General features: G+C 41.3%; 1 protein-coding gene and 1 non-coding gene across 10 annotated transcripts in view; one reads left to right on the forward strand and one right to left on the reverse strand.

Moving 5' to 3' along the window:
- PIK3AP1 (phosphoinositide-3-kinase adaptor protein 1) overlaps positions 1-27075 on the reverse strand; it is a 265570-nt gene that overhangs the window by 110775 nt on the left and 127720 nt on the right. For 7 of the 9 annotated variants that reach the window (XM_084992874.1, XM_013983580.3, XM_084992877.1 and 4 more), the window contains one exon: positions 884-1297. In XM_084992874.1, the coding sequence (XP_084849000.1) occupies positions 884-1297 (414 nt within the window). 9 annotated transcript variants of the gene reach the window in all.
- On the forward strand, positions 25456-25562 carry LOC146397009 (U6 spliceosomal RNA). Its single transcript, XR_014828639.1, has one exon. It is a non-coding gene; the product is annotated as a U6 spliceosomal RNA (small nuclear RNA).

The following is a 27075-nucleotide window of genomic DNA, read 5'->3' on the forward strand; positions in this document are numbered from 1 at the left end:
CTTAATTCAAGTCATTAAATGAGACAAGGGTAGAGGAGCCGAATTAATGCCCAAGTCACACCAGGGGTAAATGAACATAGTTACATCGCTCCATAATTTTCCAGGCTTCTTTGCTGGCATCAGGTATAGAAGAGTTCAAATGGCAAGAGAACAGAAGATAAACACATAGCCTGCTTGCAGCCCACAGGGAGGCAAAAATAGAAAACAAAAAGAGGAAGAAAAGCGTGACATGCATCCATCCCAGAGCACATCTTCCGTTACTGTTAATCAGAGCATATGTCACACTTCCTGGGGCCACTGAACTCATTAGCCCTGGCAGAGAGGATCAGAATTTTCCCACTTTAAAAGGAGAAACAGGGCAAAAGACAGAAACTAGGCTGGCAGGAAATAGAGAAGGGAAGTGTTTCTCAATAAACATGTTGTCCAAAAGTGACACCTTTTCAATCAAAATCTTAAGGTCACCTAATGATAAAATGGAAGCAGCGTGCAAGCAGAAAGGCTAGCAGTCGCGTTCCTCTCCCCCTCACCAAGCTAAGTCTCAGCCTCCCAACCACACTGCCCTCTAGGTTGGAACCTGAGTCCTATGTCGTCCATGGTGTAGAAGATTCTAGAAGGACGGCTTTTGTCCTAGCACAGAACACAAGAGAAAGTGTCATCTTCCTTTGCTGCGATTCAGGAGACCTACCCTATCCTTTTCTCATCCCAGAAATAGGCTGCTTTAAACCAGTAAATATGACTGGGACTCTTGGCACAGTGAGGTTCAGGTTCAGTTTGTGATAGGAATGACTAGTCTAAAGGTGACAATATCTCACCTGAAACGCTGGGGCCTGCGTTGGTCATTTTTCCAGAGACTGCATAGCTGTACTTCAGAAGAGACCCTTACCTTCAGAAATGGCCTTCTTCACAGCTGCCACGTAAGTCTCAGGCTCATCATCACAGGTGAGCTCCTGCCAGTGCGCCCAATCCGGAAAGAAGTCCAGGAACTCCTCGCTGTCCTGCACCCCGCAGAGCAGCCTCACCACACGGTGTGGAGGGTAGAAGGCTCTCTGCAGCAAGGGCAGCAGGGTCGGCTGGCAGAAGCACTGCACCAGCTCCGCAGACAGCAGCACTATGATGCAACGTGTGTGGAGAAAGAAGCTCAGGTCCTCGGCCGAGAAGCAGGTCTTGGGGCCCAGCCTGTATGTCAGCGTCTTCTGGTTACGGACCTGCCGACTGGACAGGAAAAGGTTCTGGAGGTACTGGCACCATTCCTCGGCGTCCAAACTGTAAATGATGAGGATGTCGCATCCGCCAAGCCCTGAGCAAAGAAGGAGGGATGGAAGCATGTTAACACGCCTGCTCCTACTAGGGCTTCCCATGATCTGCAAGATCCAGACGAGGAGCGTGGTACCCACAATCTTTCACGGTCGGCCTCCAGTGTACCTGTCTGACTCCTTTCTCACCTATGGTCTGTGCTCCAACCACTCCAGACTCCCTGCTTTTGCCCAAACCTACCCTGCCATTTCAGATCTTTGCATAAGCTATTGCTTCTACTGGCATACTCTTCCCCCCAGAGCTGATGCAGTAGACGATAATGATGATGATAATGATGATGACGATAGCAACGGCAAGCACTTATATAGAGCTTACAATGTTCCAGACGCTCATCTAAGCTTACTGCCTCATAAACTCATTTTATCATCACAGCAACCTTTTAAGTAATCAGCAATTACTATTAGCCTGATTTTAAAGATAAGAAAAGTGAGGTATGGCAGGTTAAGTAGTTTACCCAAGAGCCATACTAGCAGAGTCAGAATTTGAGTTCAGGCAGTTTGATCCCAGAAGCTAGCTCTTTACCAAAAATAGTGGTTACAAGAACAGGTCTGGAATTGAGCAGCCAGATTTAGCATCTTGGCTCTCCGAAGTATTAGCTGTGCAAATTTGGGCATGTTGCTTATTAAAGTTTCTAAACCTCATTTACATATCTGTAAATAGAAATGTAATGGCAATATTTATCAGTGTTTTGTGAGAATTAAATATTTCATGTACAGTGCTAAACATAGGGCATGGCATGTAGTAAATCCTCAATGACTGGTAGCTCGTAGCTGATTGATATTTTTTACATTAACATAAATAATGCATTAATGTAAAAGTTACCATGATTGAATTAACACATTGACCTGCACAATACCATTTATGAGGTGTCCCTCACCACACATGATCTGCGACATAGGTTTTCTTCTTCCTCTAAAAAAGCCCAAATGCCAGAAACAGAGTCCAAAGCCTCAGAGAAGCGTTGTGTTAAAAAGGTCTTTGGCAGATCAAGTTGGCCCAAACTCCTCATTTACAGTAAAAAGAAATACTTCATCTGTGAAGATAAAGGAACTTGCTTAAACTCACACTCAGCAAATTAGTTTCAGAGCCAAGAGGGAAACTCAAGTTGTCCCTTGTTCCCTACCCAGTCCTCTTGCCAATCCACCTGCTGCTTCCCAACAGGAATTCTGTCAAGAATCTTACAAGCAATAAATCTTCTCTTCCCATTATCAAAGTTCAAAGAAGCTTGGCTCTTAACCTGTTACCAGTATTGTGGGTCCTCATCTCCCACTAATTCAGTGAACTATTCTAAGGGATTTGGAAAGAATGAGCACAGAGAAGGACCCATACATCTACAATGTAATAAGTTTCCATCCTCCCACTTAGAGCAGGAAGGGGAGAATTTTGTGAAACTTGGGAATCATCTAAGCTATGGACTGGCACAATTAAATGCCAACCCTGGACCACATTCAACTGAATGGTTCCTGGCAAAAAGGTCAGAGGCAGGACTAGGGAAAGATCTGAGGCTCTAAGCTCTGAAAACATCATGGAAGGAATTCCCTTTCCTGCCCCCACCCACCACCATATTCAAAGTAAAAACAATGACACATAAAATATAAACCCAACACAGTTCTGTTAGCCACCTGGGATGATAGTGCTAAAACTTTTAAAACAGTAAATGGAACAAAAAATTGGCATTTCTCTCTTTTTGGAACCCCTAGTTAAGTACAAATTAAAAAAACAAAACAAAACAAAACCAATAGGCTTCCAGTAGGAGCCAGTGGATCAGCCTGTGAAGGGAAGGTGGGCAAATTTCCAAAGAAGGCGATTTGTGACTGAGAAAAAAGTCAGCAATTCTGGAAAACTATGAACATTTGTAGCTCTGTAGAGAACTCAGTCCTGAGCATGGTCTTTTTTCTCAATGGTGAATAAAACGATCCTTTTTAAGGAATGCTTACTCTGGCCCCAAAGTTTAAGCAGATCAAGGACAAAATTTAAATGCACCACCACTACAGCCTTCCATAAAATAAATCTTTGCTGATTGGATTTTTTTTTTTTTTTGGTCTGTGTAGAATGTTTCTTTGTACCTCTATGAAAAAAATAATTTCAGGACTCAAGAAGAAATAAAATTGGCAAAGCTCCATAACTGTGGAGTTCACACTGATAAAAGCAGAGTTGAGGCATCAGAACATATTTACCTTCCTTCTTTCCTAGGTGGCAGGTTTATACTCAAAGGCAAATGTTCTTCTAAATGTAAAGATTATTGCATATGAATATGCATAAGTATCATCCATCAGGGAGGTGATGTACAAGACTTGACATTTCATTACAATATTAAGAAAGCAAAGTTCCTGATGCTGTGCCCAGGATTAGTTAAAAGTGCAAAAGTGAGAAGCTGTAGCCACATTTCCCGCCCCCGGCCCCCAACACACACACACAGAGGCAAGTATACTAGGAAACAGCATGTCAACAGTTTGTGTACATGAATTAGAAGCAGAATAAGATCTCAGAAAAGGCTGGCTGTGGTCCCGTACATTCATGATGGCGAAGCCACTGGTAATGTCTTCAATAGGGTTGACAAGTGATAGCAAAGAAGTGAGGAAAATGGAAGAGAACGTCCTAGAGCACCCTCAAAGGTATGTAAGACGTACCCTTAAGAAGGCAACCTGGGTCTCAGAGCACTGAGTGACCTAGCAGGGAAGCAAGCAGCCATGCTGCGCTGCTTGACTGTGTAGCCACGAGCGAATTATGCCACTTTTGTGAGGACAGTGCCCCAAAAGCAAAACAACAGTTTTAAGAAGACAAGTTCTGGGTCCACTGAAGGAAGGAGTACTGGGTTCACCCTGGATCCTGCCTCACCACTTCCTGTTCCTCTGTTAACAGCATGTCACAGGACCTGCTGCTCATTAAAGACCTCTAGTCAGGAGTTCCCGTCGTGGCTCAGTGCTTAACGAATCTGACTAGGAACCATGAGGTTGTGGGTTCGATCCCCAGCCTTGCTCAGTGGGTTAAGGATCCGGCGTTGCCATGAGCTGTGGTGTAGGTTGCAGACGCAGCTCAGATCCTGAGTTGCTGTGGCTCTGGCATTGGCCGGCGGCCAAAGCTCTGATTTGACCCCTAGCCCGTGAACCTCCATATGCTGCGGGAGCGGCCCTAGAAAAGACAAAAAAAAAAAAAAAAGACCTCTAGTCATCAAGGAAAGTTTAAATGTTAATAATAGCAGAAACCAGTTGCCATATATGGGAATTCTCTGTACTATCTTCCCAAGTTTTCTTTAAATATATAACTTCTAAAATAAAAATTTAAAAATATAATTTAAATAAAAAGCGCTTAAGGGGTTAGCCTCTTCTAAATGGAAAACCTATTTAAAAAGTCTCACTCCTGAGGTTCCAGTGTTAAATTCCACTGGAAAATTACACTGCAAAATTACAGGCATACCTCAGAGATATTGCAGGTTAGGTTCCAGACTATCAAAATAAAGCAAATATTGCCGTAAAGCAAGTCGCACAAATGTCTGAGTTTCCCAGTGCATGTAAAAGTTATACTTAGGAGTTCCCGTCATGGCGCAGAGGAAATGAATCTGACTAGGAACCATGAGGTTGTGGGTTCTAGCCCTGGCCTCGATCAGTGGGTTAAGGATCCATTGTTGCCATTGAGCTCTGGTGTAGGTTGCAGCAGCTGTAGCTCCTATTAGACCCCTAGCCTGGGAACCTCCAGATGCCGCGGGTACGGCCCTAAAAAGCTAAATAAATAAATAAATAAAAGTTATATTTACACTATACTGTAGTCCAGTAACTGTGTGGGCATTACATCTAAAAAACAATTTATATACCTTAATTAAAAAACACTTTATGTCTAAAAAAACACTAACCACCATCTGAGCTGCAACAATTTGTAACCCTTTTGCTATAGTAACATCAAAGATCACTGATAACAAAAATTAAAAAAATTTCAAGAATTACCAAAATGTGACACAGACAGGAAGTGAGCAAATGCTGTTCAGAAAATGGCGTCAGTAGGCTTGCTCAAAGAAGGGTTGCCACAAACCTTCAATTTGTAAAAAAAAAAAAAGAAAAGAAAAAAAAGAAACACAGTATCTTCACCAAAGTGCAATAAAATGAGGTATGCCTCTGCTGGAGAAGGAAGTGGTTAGTACCTCAGACTAGTTAATATCACAACCTACTTGGTCACCAACTCGTGGTGTGACTTCAGACCAATACACTATAAGCAAATTTTGCCTCAGTGTAAATGAGGACAACGAAATCTATCACCTTCCTAAACTTTGCTCTGCTGCTGAAACGGCAAGCTGGGGAAGTTGTGGAAACGTCCAAGGTGGAAGTTAAAGTCTCTTCACAACCTGCTGGGTAACAACATAGGACTAAACACTTTGTTGGGGACTCTCTTATATGCGGGGACACCCCTTTCTGCAACGATACTTCCTTTCACTTAACAATAAATCATTTCGTCACATGTGCCAAATCAATCCTCCAACCCTCCAATTTTTGCTTGCTTGTTTATTTAGAGAAATGAAATACATGAACCAACGAGGAGTCCATAAATCCTAGACAGAAATAAGGAAGGTCTTCATTCTTGTGGAGCTTAAAGACAAGGTTTGGCTATAGAAGGAGAAAGGAATGGCAGTCAATAGAGGCAGCTGGCAATAGGAGTGATGGTGGTGGTAAGAAACACAGTGACTGAAAGAGGGGTTCCTTTGAGAGATTCAGAATCCACCCAAGAAGAGAACAGAGAAGTGCTTGAGAGCTTCTCAAGCTACCTAGCCCAGATCATTTCTTTAATCTGTAGGTGCCTCTGGCACCCCGTTCGTCTGTGCTGGAGCCCTGTGTTTGAATCTGAGCACCATATTGAAGAGAACTCTGAGACAGGGAAAGTGACCAGGATAGGGAGAGGTCTAGAAATGTTTCACATGAGGAGATTCCAGACCCTGAAGGTTTCAAATTTAGAGACTTGGCAGGGGTATTGAGGGACCTCAAGGATTAGATGGAAGTTAAGACGACAAAAAAATTAAAGGTCCCTTCAAGCCCTTTTGTTCTGTAAGTCCAGGGATGGTCAAAGGATTTGGAGATAAGAGAAGCCCTGGAGAAAGGGGGCAGGAAAAGGTAAGAGTGCTTTCTACAAATACCTAGAGGCTATCACTTGGAGGAAAGGATTCTAGTTTTCACTCAACCGGATTTGGCCACTTGGGAAAGTTAGTTATGGCTTCTCTCTCCTCTCTCTCTTTTGTAGGTACAAGAGATGCCTTCAGGGGCCCAGAGAATATTCCAGAACAGGCTGATTCCCTTTTGTTTTCCCTTGCTTCCCAAGTTCTTCCAAAGACCGGGAGTCAAGATTCTCCTTGATTTCAACAAGCACATGTGCCTTTAAAAAAAATAAAAGACTAATGCTTACCCTTCAGTGGAGGAAACTGAAGACCAAACAATTTGGCCATAAGACAGAATGAAGTACTGATGCAAGCTACAACTTGGATGAGCCTTGAAAACGTTATGCTACATGAAAGAAATCAGTCACAAAAGACCTCATACTGACCCCATTTATATGAAAGTCCAGAGTAGTGAAATCTATAGGAGGCAAAGCAGAACTTAGGGGTAGAGAGGAGGTAGAAACAAGGAACAATGGCTAAAGTGTATGGAGTGTCTACCAAGGTGATGAAAATGCTCTAAAATTGACTGTGGAGGTGATGGTTGCACATATCTATGAAGATACTGAAAACTATTGAATTGTACACTTGAATGAATGAATGAGTGAATTGTATGTTACATGAAATATATCTCAATAAAACTATTTAAAAGAAGATGGAGGAAGAGAAGAAGGGGGAGGAGGTAGAAGAAGAGGCAAAGGAAGAGGAGAAAAAAAGGAAGACCACATGGAAGAGTGGCCCACATGACTCCAGCGCCTACAGCATTTTGCCAAGAGATGCTTTCACCACTCTCACCACTGGGACCTGCCATCATGGGTCCTGGTACTTCCAGACCTCGGGGAGTCCTGGGGACCCCAGAGGTCCAATTTGCACTTGCAGCACCTGGAGTGGTATCTCACCATAGAGGATGCTGATGGCAAGAAGGTTTGATAGCTGTACCCATTACAGATGTCTGTGGAAGCCACTACAGAGCCCATAAATAGCCCCAGGTTTGGCTACCAGGCTTGAGTCCCCCTCTGAAGAGGAGCATACCCTCCTAGCCCCTCTGGCCATGCCCACTGAAGCAATGCACACAGGACACTGGGTGAGAGTGGTTTTCTCTGCCTCCTCTGCCCAAAGTTTGCTGTTTCTTGGACTTAATGGCCAACCGCCTACTCCCAGCAATGGAAGGAGCAGGGAGCTTCACTGATTTTATCTCCTACTTCTCCTAAATCACCTACCCACTCTGGCCCTGTTCGGTAAATACATTACATACACCTTGATTGTTCCTTTGCCTAAAGCACTCTTCTCCTACATGCCTCCTCCCCCACCTTCCTCCAAGTCTTTGCTCCATGAGGCCTAACCCAGCTGCCTCCTTTAAACACCAACTGCCTTTACCCCTCTACTGTTTTTTCCACTGCACCTATCATACCATGTACTTTCCTCATTAAGTGTACTGCCTGTCTTCCTCCACTGCTCCATAAACTCCATGGAGTCATAGCTTATGTCTGTTTTATTTACTGAATATACACCTGACACCTAGAACAGTGCCTACAGTAAATATTTGTTGAATGAACTGATTCCCTCTAGATAACATCACACTGGCTTTAGAATGGAATATGGGGACTATGAACCTACTATTACCTTATTCACAGTACAGCTTCTTCTAACCTCCAGAGCTGAGCTAAAGAGCCAAGAGGCTAAGGTTAGCTATCTTCCCACTCTCCTTAAAAAATGAGCCTGTATCACCAAATCTAACAGAACTGTCACTATTGGCCTTTTCTTCCAAAGTACTATTAGAAGGCTACACCTCAGGAGGTCTGGAAAGAGCTGGCCCTTCATTCTAGCATCGGCCCACATTCTCTCCAAGAACAGCTCCTTCTCCCAGCCCAACTAGATTTTATTTTTCAAGAAGATTTTAACATTCTGTTTCCACATGTTTTCTCTAATAAAACATCCTAAGATGGGCTGGGAAAATACAAGTAAGCCCCTTTACAAACATGGTACCTCTAAACTACTCATCTAGTAATTCTTTGTTTACTTATTGCATGCCTTCACAGACTGTAAACTTGAGAGCAGAGATTAGGGTTACCTAGTCACAACTGAGGACACATTTAGGTGCACAATATCCATTAAACTGTGGAGTCACTGCTCATTAGTTGTCTCTATTTACATCATCGTCACTATGTTTGTCTTAGATTTCAGCGAGTGCCTTGCCAAGAGTATGTGCCCGTGAACAAGAAAAGAACCCAAGGCTGATCACAACTGACTCCTGACACCTTTTGATGATTACCTGGTTTCTTCCACCTCTCCCCAAGGTCCCCAAAGTTCTGCAAAGGACATAGGAAAAGTAAAGTAAAGGAATGATGTTCCTAGACTCCTACAGAAATTCTAGAGGAAAAACAAAGCCTATGAGGGTAGAGGAAGCTGGTTTAGGAAGGTGGTCCCAGGGCCCGTCTCCAACCTTGGACTGTCTGGGCGCCCCCTATTGGCCCGATGGGGCACCAAGAGAAGCGTTTCGCCGGCAGAGACAAGTGGGCTCTCCACCTTCTTTAAACTAGACTCTCGGCTCACAGACATAGTAGAACAGGGAGAATGATCCTCAGAAGCTCAAGGGCCAGTGCTGGAGGGAGAAAAGGAGGCTGAGAAGGGGGACAAGAGAGGGGTTGGGCAGGGGCTGAAGAGAATCGCGCAACGGGCTGGGACCGGGAACCTGGGAAAGTTGGAGTGAGAAGTTTGCGACAAGGAACAGAGAAAAGAACAGAAAGAACAGAGAACCCGCGCCAAGGACGCAGCCGGAATCGAGAAGGGGACAGCGCCCGGCGGGCGGCGGCGGGCGAGAGGGCGCGCGGATGGGAGGCGGGGAGAGGGACCGGCGCCTGGCCTACCCACCTGAGGCTGCCATGCCGCCGGCTGCTGTCCTCCGTGCCCGCTCCCTGCGCGCTGGGCCCGGGGCCGGAGCGGGCCCGGCTGGGTCCCTGGCGCGGGACGGGAGGGCGCCCGGCTCAGCGCAGCACCGGCCGCAGTTCTGGCGCTTCCTCCGGATGGACAGCGAGGACTCGCCGCGAGGGCGTGTCCACAGGGCCCGCCCCGCCGGTGGGGCTCTGCCCGCGGCACCTGCACCCGCGGCCGTTGGGGAGGGGAAGTGAGAACCCCCCCTTGGCCGGCCGGCGGCCAGCTCCCCGCGCGCCCCCTCGCTCCCCACCATCGCTCCCTCAGGGTAGGGCAGGAGGTAGGGGGCTTCATGCGCCCTCCACTCCCGTGAAACCCGCCGGATCGGCTACCCAAGGGCACCCAGACTTGAAAGGGGCGTGGAGAGAATAACGAGGGAGAAGGGTGAGCTGCCCGGCCTCTGTGACTTGGGGCAGGGGCTGTATATGAACACACCTGGGCCAGCCCTCTCCCCAGTCCCTGGGGCTTTCTCCCTGAGCCGCTGCCCTGGCAGGAAGGGGAGGGGACTAGGAAGGGGAAGAGGGGCACCTTCCCTGGCACCTGGCCTGAGTGCTTGGTGTTGCCCTTGATTACCCTCCAGTGACCTTCCTGTAATTCCTTGGACCTGGTCTCCTGATGGCACATGAACACTAATGATAATCACATATGATAAATACATGATATAGTTATCATTGTCTTTCATGCCTTTGAGGTAGTGGCTCTCACTGTCTTCAAGTTAGCGCTGAAGAAACACGCCGAATCCCTGGGCTCAGACTCCCACAGGAAGTAAATGCTACCTGACGTTCCATACTGGGTCTGCCTGAGTCCAGGGCTAGAGCTCTCCATTAACCCTCGCACTCGCCTCCCTGCTTCTAGTGCTCCTCCCTTCGCGGCCCCAGTGATGGGTCTGAATAACACTGTGCTCTTGGAGTCCTCAAAGATGCAGGGTCCCAGGGATGGGCCAGAGAGCAGAGATGACAGAAAGATAGGGTTCCAGTGCAGGTGGAAAGAAATGAAATGGATTTACAAAATGGAAATATCAGGGTTCAGACCAAGAATTAATTTTCTACTGCTGCCAAAACAAATTACTACACATCCAGTGACCTAAAATAACACAAATTTATTATCTTACAGTTCCTTATTTCAGAAGTCCAACATGAGACACACAGGGCTAAAATCCAGGTGTCGGCAGGATTGGGCCTCTTTCTGGAAGCTCTAGTAAAGAATCCAGTTCCTTGCCTTTTTTCAGCTGCTAGAGAAAACTACACACATTTCTTGACTTATGCCCCCCCACCTCCATCTTCAAAGCCAGCGACATAGCATCTCTCTGATCCTGCTTCCATCATCACATCTCTCTCTGTCTCCCCTGTCTTCCACTGAAGAGTTTAGTGATTACTTTGATCCCACACAGATAATCCAGGAAAACCTCCCTATTTTAAGGTCAACTAACTAGCACCCTTAATATCATCTACAACCCGAATTCTTCTTTGCCATGTAACATGTTCACAAGCTCTAGGGGTTGAGATGGGGACAAATTGGGGGCGGGGACATTGCTCTGCTTACTACAGACTTGAAATTCTGAAAGAGGAGATGAGCTTACTACCTGCTGTACCTTATACCTATTCCCCATGCTCAGGAGTTCTCTGGCCTCCCACACCAGGTTAGCCATATGTCCCCCCAGCCCTGGCCCCTCATCATGCGCTGTCAGAGTCCTGTATTGTTCTTCAGTAGAAATTATATAGATAGATTTCTGCAATGACTTATTTTAATTTTTGTCTCCTCCAGTCAACTATAAGTTCCTTCAAGGCAGAATCCATGTTTGTCTTTTTCACCATGGAATCTCCAGCACTTGCTACCAATTCTGGTATAGAGAATGGGCTCAGAAAGTGTTTGCATGAATAAGTGAATGAATATGACCCAGAAGTCCTTACATTTGGGACAGAAGAACAGAAGGGACTTTTCAGGCACTGAAAATCTTTGAACTCCAGGTTTGAAAGAGGTGAATATAAGATGTCAAAATAGATTGTACATAATAAAAGCATAAAAATAAGGAAAATGGTGAGCTGAAGTTTGGAAGTGTTGAACTTGAGGTGTCCATGGGATGTCCTAGGGGCTCTATTGTGGCAGGAGAGAGAGACAGGAGCTTAGGACCTGGCTGGGATGTCACCCTTGAGTTGAAGCTATGTGAGTGGATGGGGGAGAGGGACAAGAGAGCAAGTGCCTGGCCTCAAGGGCAGAGCCACAGGGAAGGATCATGCTTAGGGAGAAGGAAGGTCTACAAAGGAGACTGGGTCAATCAGAGAGTCAAAGTAAGAGGGAAGATAAAATAATCTGGAGGACAAGAAAAGAGGCTTTTGAGGAGAAGGTTGTCAGTAGAGTGGATCACTGTGAGGGGTCTGGGAGAATGAGAGCTGATATAAAAACAACTGGGCAGTGAGATCCCCAGTAACTTCCAAGAGTCCAGCCTGGAACATTGGATTCTGGACCGCTGGAAGACCAGGAAAGGGAGTGGGTGGTGAGAAAGGCAACTTGTAAGAGGGAAGAGGTATCTGAGCTGAAAAACAGAGCCCTGGATTCTTGTCTCAGCTCTCCACATTCTCTCCAAACCCACCGCAGGGCCTAGACTCCCAAAGTCCTCTGTTTCCTCATGTGTAATGAGGGCATTCCAGTTCAGAAAATGCTAGGGCTCTGTGGAATACTCTGGAGAAATTTGTTTGAACGCTGGTCTTTGAGACTCTACTTCTCCTGCACCCTCCCTCACTCCTCACATGCCTGTGGACCTGGCTGGTCTATATTCCTTGTTGGCGTTATTTCTTTTCTGTTGTTTGTTTGTTTTGGTTTGGCGTTTGGTGTTTTACAGCTGCACATGAGGCATATGGAAGTTCCTGGGCTAAGGGTCAAATTGGAGCTATAGCTGAGGCCTCTGCCACAGCCATGACAACACCAGATCCAAGTGGCATCTGCAACCTACACGATAGCTTGCAGCAACATCCTTAACCCACTGAGTTAGGCCAGGGATTGAACCTGCATCCTCATGGAGACTGCGTGAGGTCCTTGACCTGCTGAGCCATGATGAGAACACCTGAAGAAATTTCTGTTGAAGGGATAGTCATTCATTTGAAGTCAGGTCCCCTGATCCCTGCTCCCTTACTATCCAAATGTATGATCTTCTTTCCAGTTTCAGATTTTAGGGAGTGGAGGCCTTTTCCTGCTTCCGAACCAAGAGAATCTGGACAACTTTGAAACAAAAGGACACTTCTATATTCCTTGTAACTGCCAGAGAACATCTGCCAGTTGTGGGTCAGATTTTGGCTGCTGGGTCAGTTATCCAAACTGTGAACGTCCCCACTGCTGTGCATCACTGACCTCTGGAATCTGGCCAGTTTGGTCACTCAGAGGCCAACGTTCCCTTGGTGAGACAAGAGTACTAGTCCCTAAGGCTGGCAATTCCACCTGCTTTCTTTGTAGAACAGGTAGGGCAGAGTTAGGGAAAGTGGTGTCTGTTTCCACATCTCCATTTGACAGTTTTTGCAAAACTTGCAGGGAAGGACGGCTGCCCCTACTAAGGTCCCTGCTCAGCCCCTGTGCACTGTCTCCTGGGGCAGAATTTGCAGTCAGTCCTTCTAGCCCTGGACAGCTATGGATGGGTTCTTTCAAGCTCTCAGTCTTGCCCTCTCAATCTCTATCAGTCTAGGTAGATGTTCATCAATTTTCTTGATCTTTCCAAAGAAACAGCTTTTGGGGAGTTCCCGTCATGGCTCAGTGTTAATGAATCTGACTAGGAACCATTAGGTTGCAGGTTCGATCCCTGGCCTTGCTCAGTGGGTTAAGGATCCAGCACTGCCGTGAGCTGTAGTATAGGTCACAGACGCGGCTCAGATCTGGCATTGCTGTGGCTCTGGTGTAGGCTGGTGGCTACAGCTCCAGTTAGACTCCTAGCCTGGGAACCTCCATATGCCACGGGAGTGGCCCAAGAAATGGCAAAAAGACAAAAAAAAAAAAAAAAAAAAAAGAAAGAAAGAAAGAAAGAAAGAAAGAAAAAAGAAAGAGCTTTTGGTTTTGTTAATTTTTATTTTTTTAAAAAAATTATTATAATTGGTTTATAATTGGTTTTATTTTTCTATATAATTCATGAACTTTCTTTTTTTTTTTTTTTTTTTTTTTTGGTCTCTTTTTGTCTTTTTTTTTTTTGTCTGTTGTTGTTGTTGCTATTTCTTGGGCCGCTCCCGCGGCATATGGAGGTTCCCAGGCTAGGGGTCGAATCGGAGCTGTAGCCACCGGCCTACGCCAGAGCCACAGCAACGCGGGATCCAAGCCGCGTCTGCAACCTACACCACAGCTCACGGCAACGCCGGATCGTTAACCCACTGAGCAAGGGCAGGGACCGAACCCGCAACCTCATGGTTCCTAGTCGGATTCGTTAACCACTGCGCCACCACGGGAACTCCGTTTCATGAACTTTCTTATACTATTTCAGTTAATCCTCCCAATAATACTGAATTATAGGTATTATCGCCACTGTGAAGGTGAAGAAACTAAAATTCAGGGATGTTAGATAATTGTTCCAGGGTCATTCAGTAGGTAGTAGAATGAGATTCAAACGCAATTCAGTCTCAACTCAAAGTCCATGGTCTTTCCATAGCACAATGACATACTGGATGACTTCAGAGGGTAAATTAAAACTACTTCCTGAGGACACATGGGTGCTCTCAAGTGTAGGGTCCCTCTTGAATCCTTGGCAATTTCAAGTCTCATGCAGATGGTGCCTTCACTTGTGCATGAAAGCATATCTTGCACGTTTTCTACTTCTTCCTTCTGAGGTGCTGAAGCAGAAATTTTAGGCAGCTGTGATAAAATGTTTAAGATGGGCCTTATATACTCTGAGAATATTTAAGCTAGAAATTATTTTAAGAGGGCATTATTGGACACATGTAGAAATTAAGGCCAAGAGAGTCTAAGTAACCTTTCTTTTTAAAAAAATTTTATTAATGATTTTTATTTTTTCCATTATAGCTGGTTTACTGTGCTCTGTCAATTTTCTACTGTACAGCAAAGTGACCCAGCCATATATACATGTATGGCTATACATATATAAATATATACACACACATTCTTTTTCTCACATTATCCTCCATCATGCTCCATCACAAATGATCAGATATAGTTCCCAATGCTATACAGCAGGAAACCTTTCTAATATCATACATTAAGTTGGAGGCAGAATCAGGACTATAATCTTATTCTTGAGTTCTTGACTGGTGTTTTTCAGCTATATCTGACCATTTATTTTTTTCCCCTATTAGAGAGCAACTGTAGAAAATTCCTTCCTTAATCTGATGCTTAAACTTTGTAGTTCTTTCCCATAAATCTACCACAAGCTCCTGGAGGATTAAACCAACCCTGAATAAGACTCACTTGGTCATGACATATTGTCCTTTTTATATGTTGCCAATTTATTAATATTTTGTTAAGGATTTTTACATCTGTGTTCAAGGGGGAAGTTGGACTATAATTTCCTTTTTTTTTGTAATTTTTTTTATTAGTTTTCGGCATCAGGGTTAATCTGGCCTCATAAAACAAGTTTGAAAGAATTCCTTTCTCTTGTATTTTCAGAACAACTGGCAATTATTTCTTCCTTAAATGTTTAATAGAGTTAACCACTAAAATTATTCAAGCCTAATTTTTTTTCTGTGAAATTTTGCTAGCCAGTTCAATTTCCTCAGTAGACATAGGGCTATGTAAGTTTTATATTTCGTCTTGCGCCAGTATTGGTAAGTTGTATTTTTCAAGGAATTTACCCATTTAATCTACATTTTAAAATTTTTATTGAGGGAGTTCCCATTGTGCCTCAGTGGTAAGGAAACCGACTAGCATCCATGAGGACACAGGTTTGATCCCTAGCCTAGATCAGTGGGTTAAGAATCCGGGGTTGCCATGAGCTTCAGTAGGTCACAGATGTGGCTCTGATCCACGTTGCCGTGGCTGCAGAGTAGGCTGGCAGATACAGCTCCAATTCAACCTTTAGCCTGGGAACTTCCATATTCCATGTGTACAGCCCTAAAAAGACAAAAAATAAAATAAAATAATATAAAAATAAAAATTTATTGATATGAAGTCAGTCATAATACTTCATTATTATCCTTTTAATATCTGTAGAATATGTAATGATAGCCCCTCTTCTTTCTTTTTTCTTTTTTTTTTTTTTTTTTCTTTTTAGGGCCACATGTGCATGGCATATGGAGGTTCCCAGGCTAGGGGTCAAATCATAGCTACAGCCACTGGCCTACACCACAGCCACAGCAACACCAGATCTGAGCCGAGTCTGCGACCTACCACAGCTCATGGCAATGCTGGATTCTTAATCCTTAAATAGATGAGGCCAGGGATTGAACCTGCAACCTCATGGTTCCTAGTAGGATTCATTTGCTCTCCGCCAGGAGTGAGAACTCCCCCTTTTATTTCTGAAATTGGTAATTTGTGTCATCTCTCTTTATCTCTCTCAATCCTTCAATTTTGCTCTCTCAGTCTCTATCAGTCTAGGTAGATGTTTATCAATTTTATTGATGTTTCCAAAGAAACAGCTTTTGGTTTTGTTAATTTATTGTTTGTTTTCTACTTAATTAGTTTGGACTCTTTATTATTTTCTCCTTCCTGTTTACTTTGGGTTCATCTTGCTCTTATCTGGCTTCCTAAGGCTGAACGTTTGGCCATTTTTATTCCATTCATCTTTTATAATATAGATATTTAAAGCTATAAATCGCCTCCAATTCAGTGCTTTAGCTGCATCTCTCAAATTTTCAGATGTTCCATTTTCATTAAAATTTAGTTCTAATGTCCCTTGTAATTTTTTCTTTGAGTCATGGATAATTTAAAAGTGAGTTCTCCAAATATTTGAGTTTTTAATAAGATATCTTATTGTTGTTCTTCCCTTGTGGTCATAAAGAAGACTCTGTATGTCCTCATTATTTAAATTTATTGAAATCTGTCTTATGGCCCAAGTTTATCATCTATCTTGATGAATGGGTAATTTGAAAACAATATGTACTCTGCAGTTGTTTGGTATATTGTCAAATAGCTCAAGATGAGTAATAGTATTATTCTGATTTTTAAATTTTGTCTAGTCCTGTCAATTGCAGAGAGATGCATGTTCAAATCTCCAACTGTGATTGTGGAATTTTCTAATTTTCTCTTTAATTCTGTTAAATTTTCTTTCATGTTTTAGAATCTTATTAGGCATATACACAGTTGGAATGTTATGTTTTTCTGATGAATTGAGTCTCTCATCTGATAAAGACTCTGCAAATACTTTCATCTTTTTATTTATGACAGTTATCATTGTCTTGGCATCTACTTTATCTGATGCTAACACAGCCATTTTCTCATTCTTTTTTTTTTTTTTTTTTTTGTCTTTTTGCCATTTCTTAGGCCGCTCCTACAGCATGTGGAGGTTTCCAGGCTAGAGGTCGAATCAAAGCTGCAGCCGCCGGCCTACACCAGAGCCACAGCAACGTGGGGACCCGAGCTGAGCCGCGTCTGCAACCTACACCACAGCTCACAGCAACGCCGGATCCTCAACCCACTGAGCAAGGCCAGGGATCGAACCTGCAACCTCATGGTTCCTAGTCGGATTTGTTAACCACTGAGCCATGACGGGAACTCCCATTTTCTCATTCTTATGCTTACTGTTTCATAGCATAATTTTCCATCCATTTACTTTGATCCTAGCTGCATCTTGATACTTCACTTATCCACCAAAGTTGATAGCACATAGTTAGATCTTTCTTTTTATCAATTACAACAACTTCTGCTTTTTGATTGGAGTATTTAGTCTATATACATTTAATGTAATTATTAATATGGACAGATTTAGGGCTACCATTTTACTATTTATTTGCTATTTGTCTCCTCTGTATTTTGCTCTTCTCTTCTTCCTTTCCTGATTACTTGCATTTAGTGACTATACTTAAGAATTCCACTTTATTTACTGTGTATTACACATACATTTTTGAGTTATGTATGTATGTATCAGTGGCTGATCTAGGGGTGAAAAGATACTGTGCATCTTCAATTTTTTATAGGCCACTCAGAGCTAATGTCTTACTGCTTTTCATAAAATTTAAGAAGATGGTTCATTATTTAGAACCATTTACTCTGCCTTCAGCCCCTTGCTTTATGCTATAGTTGTCATATAGGTAACATCTACATTTTATACTATGAATGTACACAAGATACTGTTCTAATTTTTCATTGAACATTACCTTACTACATATTATTTTAAAGAAATTAAAAAGGGAAAAAGTTTTCTATACTTAGATATATTTTCATTTCTGGTGCTGTTTTTCCTTTCTGCAGACAGTTCTAATATGATATTATTTCTTTTCAATTCAATGACCTTCCTTTAGTATCTCTTATAGTGTGTTTGGCTGGCAATGAATCCTCTAAGGGTTCGTTTAACTGAAAATATCTTTTATTTAACTTTCATTCTTAAAGAGTGTTTCTAGTGAATATAGAAATCTAGGTTAGGTTGATTTTTTTTTCACAGAAATTTAATGATATTATTCCACTAACTCTGGCCTCCATTTTTTTGATGGTCAGTGGACATTGAAATCATTGTTCTCTTGTATGTAACGTATCACTTTTCTCTGACTGCTTGCAGTATTTTCTCTTTATCTTTGGTTTTCAGCAGCTTGATTATAATAAGCTCAGATGTAGTTTTCTTTGTATTTATTCTGCTTGAGGTCAACTAAGCTTTCTGAGTCTGTAATTTTATGTCCCTCACCAAATTGGGGGGAATTTCAGCCATTATTTCTTTAAATATTTTTTCTGCATTTTTCTCTTTTTCTTCTCTTCTATAATCCCATTAACATGTTGTAGATCTGTTGATATTATCCCACAGATACTTAAGCCTCTATTCATTTTTTAACTTTTTTTCTCTCTGTTCTTCAGATTGAATAATTCCTATTGATCTAGAATTTTTAAACTCTTTTTTTCTCTCTGTTCTTCAGACTGAATAATTCCTATTGATCTATAATCAGTTCACTGACTCTTTCTGCTGTCATCTCTAAAATGCTTTTAAGCCCAACCAATGAATTTTTCAGTTCTAGAATTTCCATTTGGTTTTTTATGAAAATTTCCATTTCTCTGCTGATAGTTTCTATTTGTTCATTCACTTTGAGTGTACCTTTCTTTACATCCTTGAACATAATTATAACAGCTGTTTTTAAACTCTTGTTTGTTAGGTCCAACATGTGGTACATTTGGGATTGGTCTTCACTGATTGCCTTTTCTCTTCATGTGGGTCTCGTTTTCAGATTTCATGCACCTAGTATAGTAACACTGGTGTGTACCCTAGACATTGTAAATGATACTTGTAGAGACTCTGAGTTCTACTCTGCCTCTGAAAAGTGTTTCTCTAAAGCAGGTAGTTATTTTGGCTGGACTCAAACTGCCAACTCTGTCTTCTTCACTGTGGCGGGCAGCAGCAGAACTTTCTGTCCAATTCTTTTAGCCTTAGCTGGGCTACCCAGAGTGTGCCATTTATAGGTATAGCTCAAGAGTTAGCAGACCATATCGCCCTTCCTGAAGTACTCATGACGGCTGGGTGACTGAGAAGAATCATACCATGAATAGAAAGTGACTGAGAAATGAACCCACATTTTGTGTTTTCTGGATCAGTACAATTGTTTTATTTCCAATGTTTTAATTTGCCAAGTAAGGACATTTAAAAAACAACCCAAAATCTATTAATGTTATTACTATTGTTTCACAAGAAAGGAAAGAGAGTTTAACACCAAAAAAGTAGAAGTAATATGATTTCAGAAAAAGAGAAATATTTTAAACTGAATATATATGGTATTAAAAATTCAGCACATTATATTATTTTTCTCCCTTCTATATGACTTTGTGAAAACTCCATTCCAGATGAGTCCCCAAACAAGGAAGGGAAGTTGAGAATTTTTGTGATAAGAGCACAAAGGATCTCAATGTTTGCCAAAACCATGGCCTTAAAGTAAGTTTCAAGATATAAGAGTCAGCACAGTGTTTCCCAAACTTCAATCATGTGAAAACACCATCACAAATATTGTCATGGCTGCACTTTACCTGTGTTATTTCTTTTTAATGCTTTGAGTCATTTGTTTAAGTTTATTTTATTTATTTTTTATTTAAAAAATTTTTTGTTGTTGTTTTTTCTAGAGACACACCCGTGGCACATGGAGGTTCCCAAGCTAGGAGTCTAATTGGAGCTGTAGCCGTAGGCCTACGCCACAGCCACAGCAACGCAGGATCCGAGCCGCGTCGGCAACCTACACCACAGCTCACGGCAACACCAGATTCTTAACCCACTGAGCGAGGCCAGGGATCGAACCCGCAACCTCATGGTTCCTAGTCGGATTCGTCAACCACTGAGCCACAACAGGAACTCCTGTTTATTTTAAAATGAAAGCCTTATATGAATAACCATAAGTATAAAAACAGCATCCTTTGCCAAAAAATTAAGAGAACACAAATGCCGGAAGGCCCTTAGCCTGCAGCCAACATTCTCTTGAAAAGAGAAATTAGCAGATTCTGGTGTTCAAGTCACACCAGCACCAGAACAAGCCTTTCTATTTGATTTAACTTCAAGGACATTCTCATTATGTAATTAAGCGTCATGTAATGCCATGTCCATGTACCACCCATAATCATCTCAAGACGGCTAATACTGTCTTGGTAGATAGGCCATAGAATTAGAGGTGTTATCACTAGTAATTAAGAACATTAGCTATATTTTAAAAAAAAAGAGTCAGCAGAGGTTTGGGCAAGTATGGAGCTGCCCTCTCTTCCCTTCTCCTTTCTGAGATAACCCCACTCCCTTTCTAGCTGCTGTATCCTTTGAGTCTTCAAAATAGTTTGACTGTACCTCTACTACCAAATATCAATGAGCTCTATTATGTGAATATCGTTTATTAATAGACAATTTAAACCATTGGTATATACTGTACTTATTAATGTAAGAATTTGAGCTCTTTTTTAATAGCAACCTGCCAGTAGTTTGATCCATTTCACATAATGAATAATTTGTGACTCTCTCCTTGAATATTAAAGCTCTATTTTTGATACCATTTTCCAAAGTTTCATATTTAATATTCCATCTGAAATTATGTCATGACACTTCTGCACCCTGATTCTTTATTTACTTATTTATTTTAAATTTTTTCCTTTTTTAGGGCCACACCCAAGGCATAGGGATGGAATTGGAGCTACAGCCACAGGCCTACTCCACTGTCACAGCAACGTGGGATCTGAGCCATGTCTGCGACCTACACCACAGCTCACGGCAATGTCCGATCCTCAACCCACTGAGTAAGGCCAGGGATCAAACCTGCATCCTTTGGATACTAATTGGGTTCATAACCCACTGAGCCTCAATGAGAACTCCTGATTTTTTTATTCTTGATCAGTGGCAGATAGAAAATATTTGCTATTTATTTGATGCTTCTAATAATAAAGTCCATAACTACTCATGGCTCCTACAAGGGCTTCTCATAAACAACTGCTGCATAACAGATAAATCAATGTATGCTTGCATCCACCAAAAAGAAGCTAATAGATGAAACAAACTTGTGGATACAGAGCAGGAGTGAAATGCTGCAAACATACTAGCTGAGCTTATTGATGTGGGGGAAAATTAAAATTAAACAATCATATGCCAATTAAATTAAACATAGCTAAAAAAATAAACTTATCTAAGCTTTCTTGTAACCATATCTATTATAATTTTTTTTAAAGTTTATGTATTTCAGGAGTTCCCGTCGTGGCGCAGTGGTGAACAAATCCGACTAGGAACCCTGAGGTTGCGGGTTCGGTCCCTGCCCTTGCTCAGTGGGTTAACGATCCGGTGTTGCCATTAGCTGTGGTGTAGGTTGCAGAAGCTGCTCGGATCCCGCGTTGCTGTGGCTCTGGCGTAGGCCGGTGGCTACAGCTCCGATTCGACACCTAGCCTGGGAACCTCCATATGCCGCGGGAGCGGCCCAAGAAATAGCAAAAAGACAAATAAATAAATAAATAAATAAATAAAAATAAAGTTTATGTATTTCATTTGAAAAAATAATTCAACTGTTTATGATCTACATGAATTTTACCTGCCTCATTGGGCACAAACTGTGGCTGGCCCTCTGGCAAAAAACCACAAAACTGAGAAACCCAGTGCTGTTGCCTTCTAAATGTTGAGTCTTCTCAATATCTGCCTGCTTCCTGTTACTCCCTAGAGCATCTAGGTACTTGTTTCTATTTGTTTTGTCCAGAATTTATTGTGCTACATGTGGGAGGACTGGTCCAATAGGGCTCCTCCTCTATTGTTGGAATCTAAAATCACTAGCATCTTGGCCTAATAAAGAAACAGATCAGCTGGACAGTTGTCTGAGGTGTTACTCTGTAAGGAATGATCAAACATCACAGGAATAAATCATAAATATGGTAAAAGAATGAAAAAATGCCATTTGCAGCAACATGGATGATAGAGATTATCACATTAAGTGAGGTAAGTAAGAGAAAGATAAATATCATACGATATCCTTTATATGTGGAATCTTAAAAAATTACATAAATGAACTTATTCACAAAATAGAAACAGACTCACGGACATAGAAAACAAACCTATGGTTACTAAAGGGGATGGGGGGGTGGAGGGGGGAGAGAAACTAGGAGTTTGGGCTTAACATATACAAATTATATAAAATAGGTAAACAGCAAGGACCTACTGTACAGCACAGGGAACTAAACTCAGTATCTTGTAATAACATATACTGGAAAAGAATCTGTAATTCATACAACCATATATCTGAAATGCTTTGCTGTACACCTGAAACTTAACACAACATTGGTTTTTTTTAATTTTTTAATTTTGTTTTTGTTTTGACTTATTTATTTATTTTGCTCTTTAGGGCCGCACCCAGGCACATGGAGGTTTCCAGGCTCCAGCCTACAACACAGCCACAGCCACAGCAATGCAGCATCCGAGCCGTGTCTGTGACCTACACCACAGGTCAGGGCAACAGCGGATCTTTAACCCACTGAGGCCAGGGATCAAACTGGCAATCTCATGGCCCTTAGTCTGATTTGTTTCCCCTGCATCACAGCAGGAACTCCAAAACTAACACAACATTGTAAGTTAACTATACTTCAGTTTTAAAAAATTGAAAAAGGAAAGAAAAAAGAAATAAGTTGAAATCCGTCCCACTAAAATCTGGAACAAGAAAAGGATGCCCACTCTTACCACTTTTATTTAACATAGGACTGGAAGTCCTAGTCACAGTAATCAGACAAACAAAAGAAATAAAAGGTATCCAAATTGGAAGAGAAGAGGTAAAATTGTCGCTTTATGCAGATGACATGATACTATGTAGAGAAAGCCCTAAAGACTCCACACAAAAACTACTCGAACTGATCAATTAATTCAGCAAAGTAGCAGGATACAAAATTAACATTCAGAAATCAGTTGCATTTCTGTATACTCATAATGAAATATTAGAAAAGGAATATAAAAATACAATACCTTTTAAAAAATCACACCACAGAAAATTAAATATCTAGGAATAAACCTGACCAAGGAGGTGAAAGACTTATATGCTGAGAACTAGAAAACATTAATCAAGGAGATTAAAGAGGATTCAAAGAAATGGAAAGATATCCTATGATCCTGGATTGCAAGAATTAATATCGTCGGCCGTACTACCCAAAGCAATCTACAGGTTTAATGCAATCCCTATCAAATTACCCATGACATTTTACACAGAACTACAACAAACAATCCAAAAATGTATATGGTGCCATAAAAGACCCAGAATTGCCAAAGCAATCCTGAGGGGGAGAAAAAAAACAAGCAGGACGTATAACTTTTCCAGACTTCAGACAATATTACAAAGCTACAGTAATCAAGACAGTGTGGTACTGGTACCAAAACAGACATACAGACCAATAGAACAGAAGAGAGAACCCAGAAATAAACCCAACACCTATGATCAATTAATTTTCAACAAAAGATGCAAGAATAAAAAATGGGAAAAAGAGAGTGTCTTCAGCAAGTGGTGCTGGGAAAACTGGACAGTCTCATGTAAATCAATGAAACTGGAACACACCCTCACACCATGCACAAAAATAAACTCAAAATGGCTTAATGACTTAAACCTAAGACATTACACCATAAAACTCCCAGAAGAGAACATAGGCAAAACATCCTCTGACATCAACTGTACAAATGTTTTCTTAGGTCAGTCTCCCAAGGCAATAGAAATAAAAACAAATATGGCACAAATGAAACTTTCCACAGAAAAGAAAATCATAGACTTGGAGAACAGACTTGTGGTTGCCAAGGGGGAGGGGGAGGGAGTGGGATAGATTGGGAGCTTGGGGTTAAGAGGTGCAGCCTATTGCCTTTGGAATGGATTAGCAATGGGATTCTGCTATGTAGCACTAGGAACTATGTCTAGTCACTTATGATGGAGCATGATAATGTCAGAAAAAAGAATCTATACATGTATGTGTAACTGGGTCACCATGCTGTACGGTAGAAAAAAATAATAATGTATTGGGGAAATTAAAAAAAAAGAAATTAAAGCAAAAATAAACCAGTGGGACCTAATCAAACTGACAAACTTTTGCACAGCAAAGGAAACCATAAAAAAAAAAAAGACAACCTATGGAATGGGAGAAAAGAGTTGCAAATGATGCAACTGACAAGGGTTTAATCTCCAAAATAGATAAACAACTCATATAACTCAACAGCAAAAATAATAATAATAACCCAGCTGAAAAATTGATAGAAGACCTGAATAGACATTTCTCCAAAGAAGACACACCAATGGCGAAGAAGCACATGAAAAAATGCTCAACATCACTAATTATTAGAGAAATGCAAATCAAAACTACAATGAGGTATAATTTCACGCAGGTCAAAATGGCCATCATTAATAAGTCTACAAATAACAAATACTAGAAAGGGTGTGGAGAAAAGTGAACCCTCTTACACTGCTGGTGGGAATGTGAATTGGTACAGCCACTATGGAAAACAGTATGGAGGTACCTCAGGAAACTAAATATAGAACTACCATTTGACCAGCAATCCCACTCCTGGGCATATATTTGGACAAAACATTCATTCAGAAAGATACATGGACCCTTATGTTCACTGCAGCACTATTCACAATTGCCAAAACATGGAAACAACCTAAATGTCCATTGACAGATGAATGGATTAAGAATATGGGGTATATATACACAATGGAATGCTACTCAGCCGTAAAAAAGAACAAAACAATGCCATTTGCAGCAATATGGCTGGAACTAGAGATTTTCATACTAAGTAAAGTAAGTCAGAAAGAGAAAGACAAATACCATATGATATCACTTATATGTGGAATCTAAAATATGGTACAGATGAACCTGTCTATAGAAAAGAAACAGACTAGTAGACTTGTGGTTTCCAAGGGGGAGGGGAAGGAAGTGGGATGGACTGGGAGTTTGGGGTTAGTAGATGCAAACTATTGCATTTGGAGAGGATAGGCAATGAGGTCCTGCTGTATAGCACAAGGAACTATACCCAATCACTTGTAGTGGAATATGACAGAAAATAACATAAGAAAAAGAAAAAAAAATATATATATATATATATCTGAGCCACTTTGCTGTGCAGCAGAAATTGACAGAACATTGTAAATCAACTATAATAAACTTTAGGGAGTTCCTGTCATGGCTCAGTGGTTAATGAATCTGACTAGGAACCATGAGATTGTGGGCTTGATCCCTGGCCTCACTCAGTGGGTTAAAGATCTGGCATTGCCATGAGCTGTGGTGTAGGTCACAGACATGGCTACAATCTGGCATAGCTGTGGCTGTGGCATAGACCAGTGACTACAGCTCCAATTCGACCCCTAGCCTGGGAACCTCCATATGCCACAGGTGTGGCCCTAAAAAGACCAAAAAAATTGCATAATAATCCATAGTACCATAACGTATCAACCCTCCTCTACTGATGAAGTTCATGTTAAGTTCTTATTTTTCTTTCTGCAAGGTGCATCTTTTTGACTCTGCAAAGCCAGACCTACAAAAAATTTCTTCGAGTGCTAGCTCTGGCAGCACATATACTAAAATTGGGCCAATACAGAGAAGATTAGCAGGACCCCTGCACATGAATAACATAGAAATTCATGAAACATTTCATGTTTTTACATGAATTAATTTCATTGAACACATTTCTTTATGTACGGGTGTCACTCTTTTTGTAACATAGATTGCAAAAAATAGGATTGCTAGGTTAAGAGATATATGCATTTTAAAATATATATTGTTACAATACTTTCTAGAGAGGTTGAAATTAGTATTCCACATACATATTGACGGTTTCTCCAATCTTTTTTATTTTTGCCAATCTAATGGATCAAAACACTGTATTCTTTATGTACTAATTGGAGTTTCCTCGAACACCATCAAGGTTGAGAATCTTTTCATATCGCTGATGATTTACACTTTTTTTCCTGGGATTTCCTGTTGAGTGCTTTGTCAAATTTTAATTGAATTGTCTTCTTTCAACTGTTTTGTAAGAGCTAAGGTACCTTTGCAACATGTGTCCTTTGTCATCTATATTTTAAGTATTTTGTCTATTATTTGTCTTTTGATTTTGTTTATAGTTTTTTTTGCTATACAAAAATATGTTCATTTTTAAGAGGTGGTGTATGAGTGTTATTTTCAGGTGGTGACCCTTAGGGTTTCTGGATTTCACCTTTTTCTTCAGAGGCTCTTCTTTACTTTATGACCTTATAAATAATTCCTTACATTTGTATCTAATATTTTTATTTTTCACATTTAGAATTTTAATCCATCTGGAGTTTATTTCTGCATATGATGTGGGTTAGAAGTGTAACCATGTTTTCTTCCAGATGGAAAGTCAGTTCTGCCAGCACCACGTATTAAGTAAACCATATTTCCCTCTCTAAATGAAATATCATCTTTATTTATATTAAGTCCCCATTCGAATTTGTTTCTGGACTCTGTATGAGGTTCCATTTGTATTATTTATTCCTTTACTATACACACACACACACACACACACACACACACACACACACAGTTTTATTATAACAGCATTACAATAGTTTTATTATTTTGTATTTAAGGTAGGAATTGTGTTTAGCTAGTAATGTAGATACAAATAACAAAAGCTTAAACAAGAAATAAGGGTCTCTCTTTCATGTAAAAGAAGCCTGGTATATTAGGCTATGTTTGGCGTGATAGCACTATGTTCATCACGAATCCAGGCTTCTTTTATAATTCTGCTCAGCCATCATTAGCAATGGCTTTTACCTCAGGATTTCCTCATACTCCAAGATGGCTGCTGCAGCCCCAACCATAAATCCCTTATTCCAATTAGGAAGCAAGCTGAGTGGGGAAGGGCCAAAAAGAGCACATGCCAGCTGTTCAAACTCCTTTTTAGGATATTTTCTGGAAGTCCCACCTAACAAATTTATCTACATCCCTATCTGAAAGGGGAGCATAGAAATGAAGTCTTTTAGTAGCTGGACATAGAGTGTGAATCTAGTTAGTCTCAGCCCTCCTTGTTCCCATAATCTTTTAAAAAAAGAAAATTGTACATTTCTATGAGTTTTGGCAAATACATAATGCCATGCATCCACCTTTACACTATCGCACCGAATCATTTCACCACACTAAAAATCCACTGTGCC

This window comes from Sus scrofa, chromosome 14, assembly GCF_054392235.1.
Source record: "Sus scrofa isolate SSC_HxYL_T2T_F1_AM1 chromosome 14, Sscrofa_HxYL_maternal_Yorkshire_Landrace_v2.0, whole genome shotgun sequence".
Taxonomy (NCBI): domain Eukaryota; kingdom Metazoa; phylum Chordata; class Mammalia; order Artiodactyla; family Suidae; genus Sus; species Sus scrofa.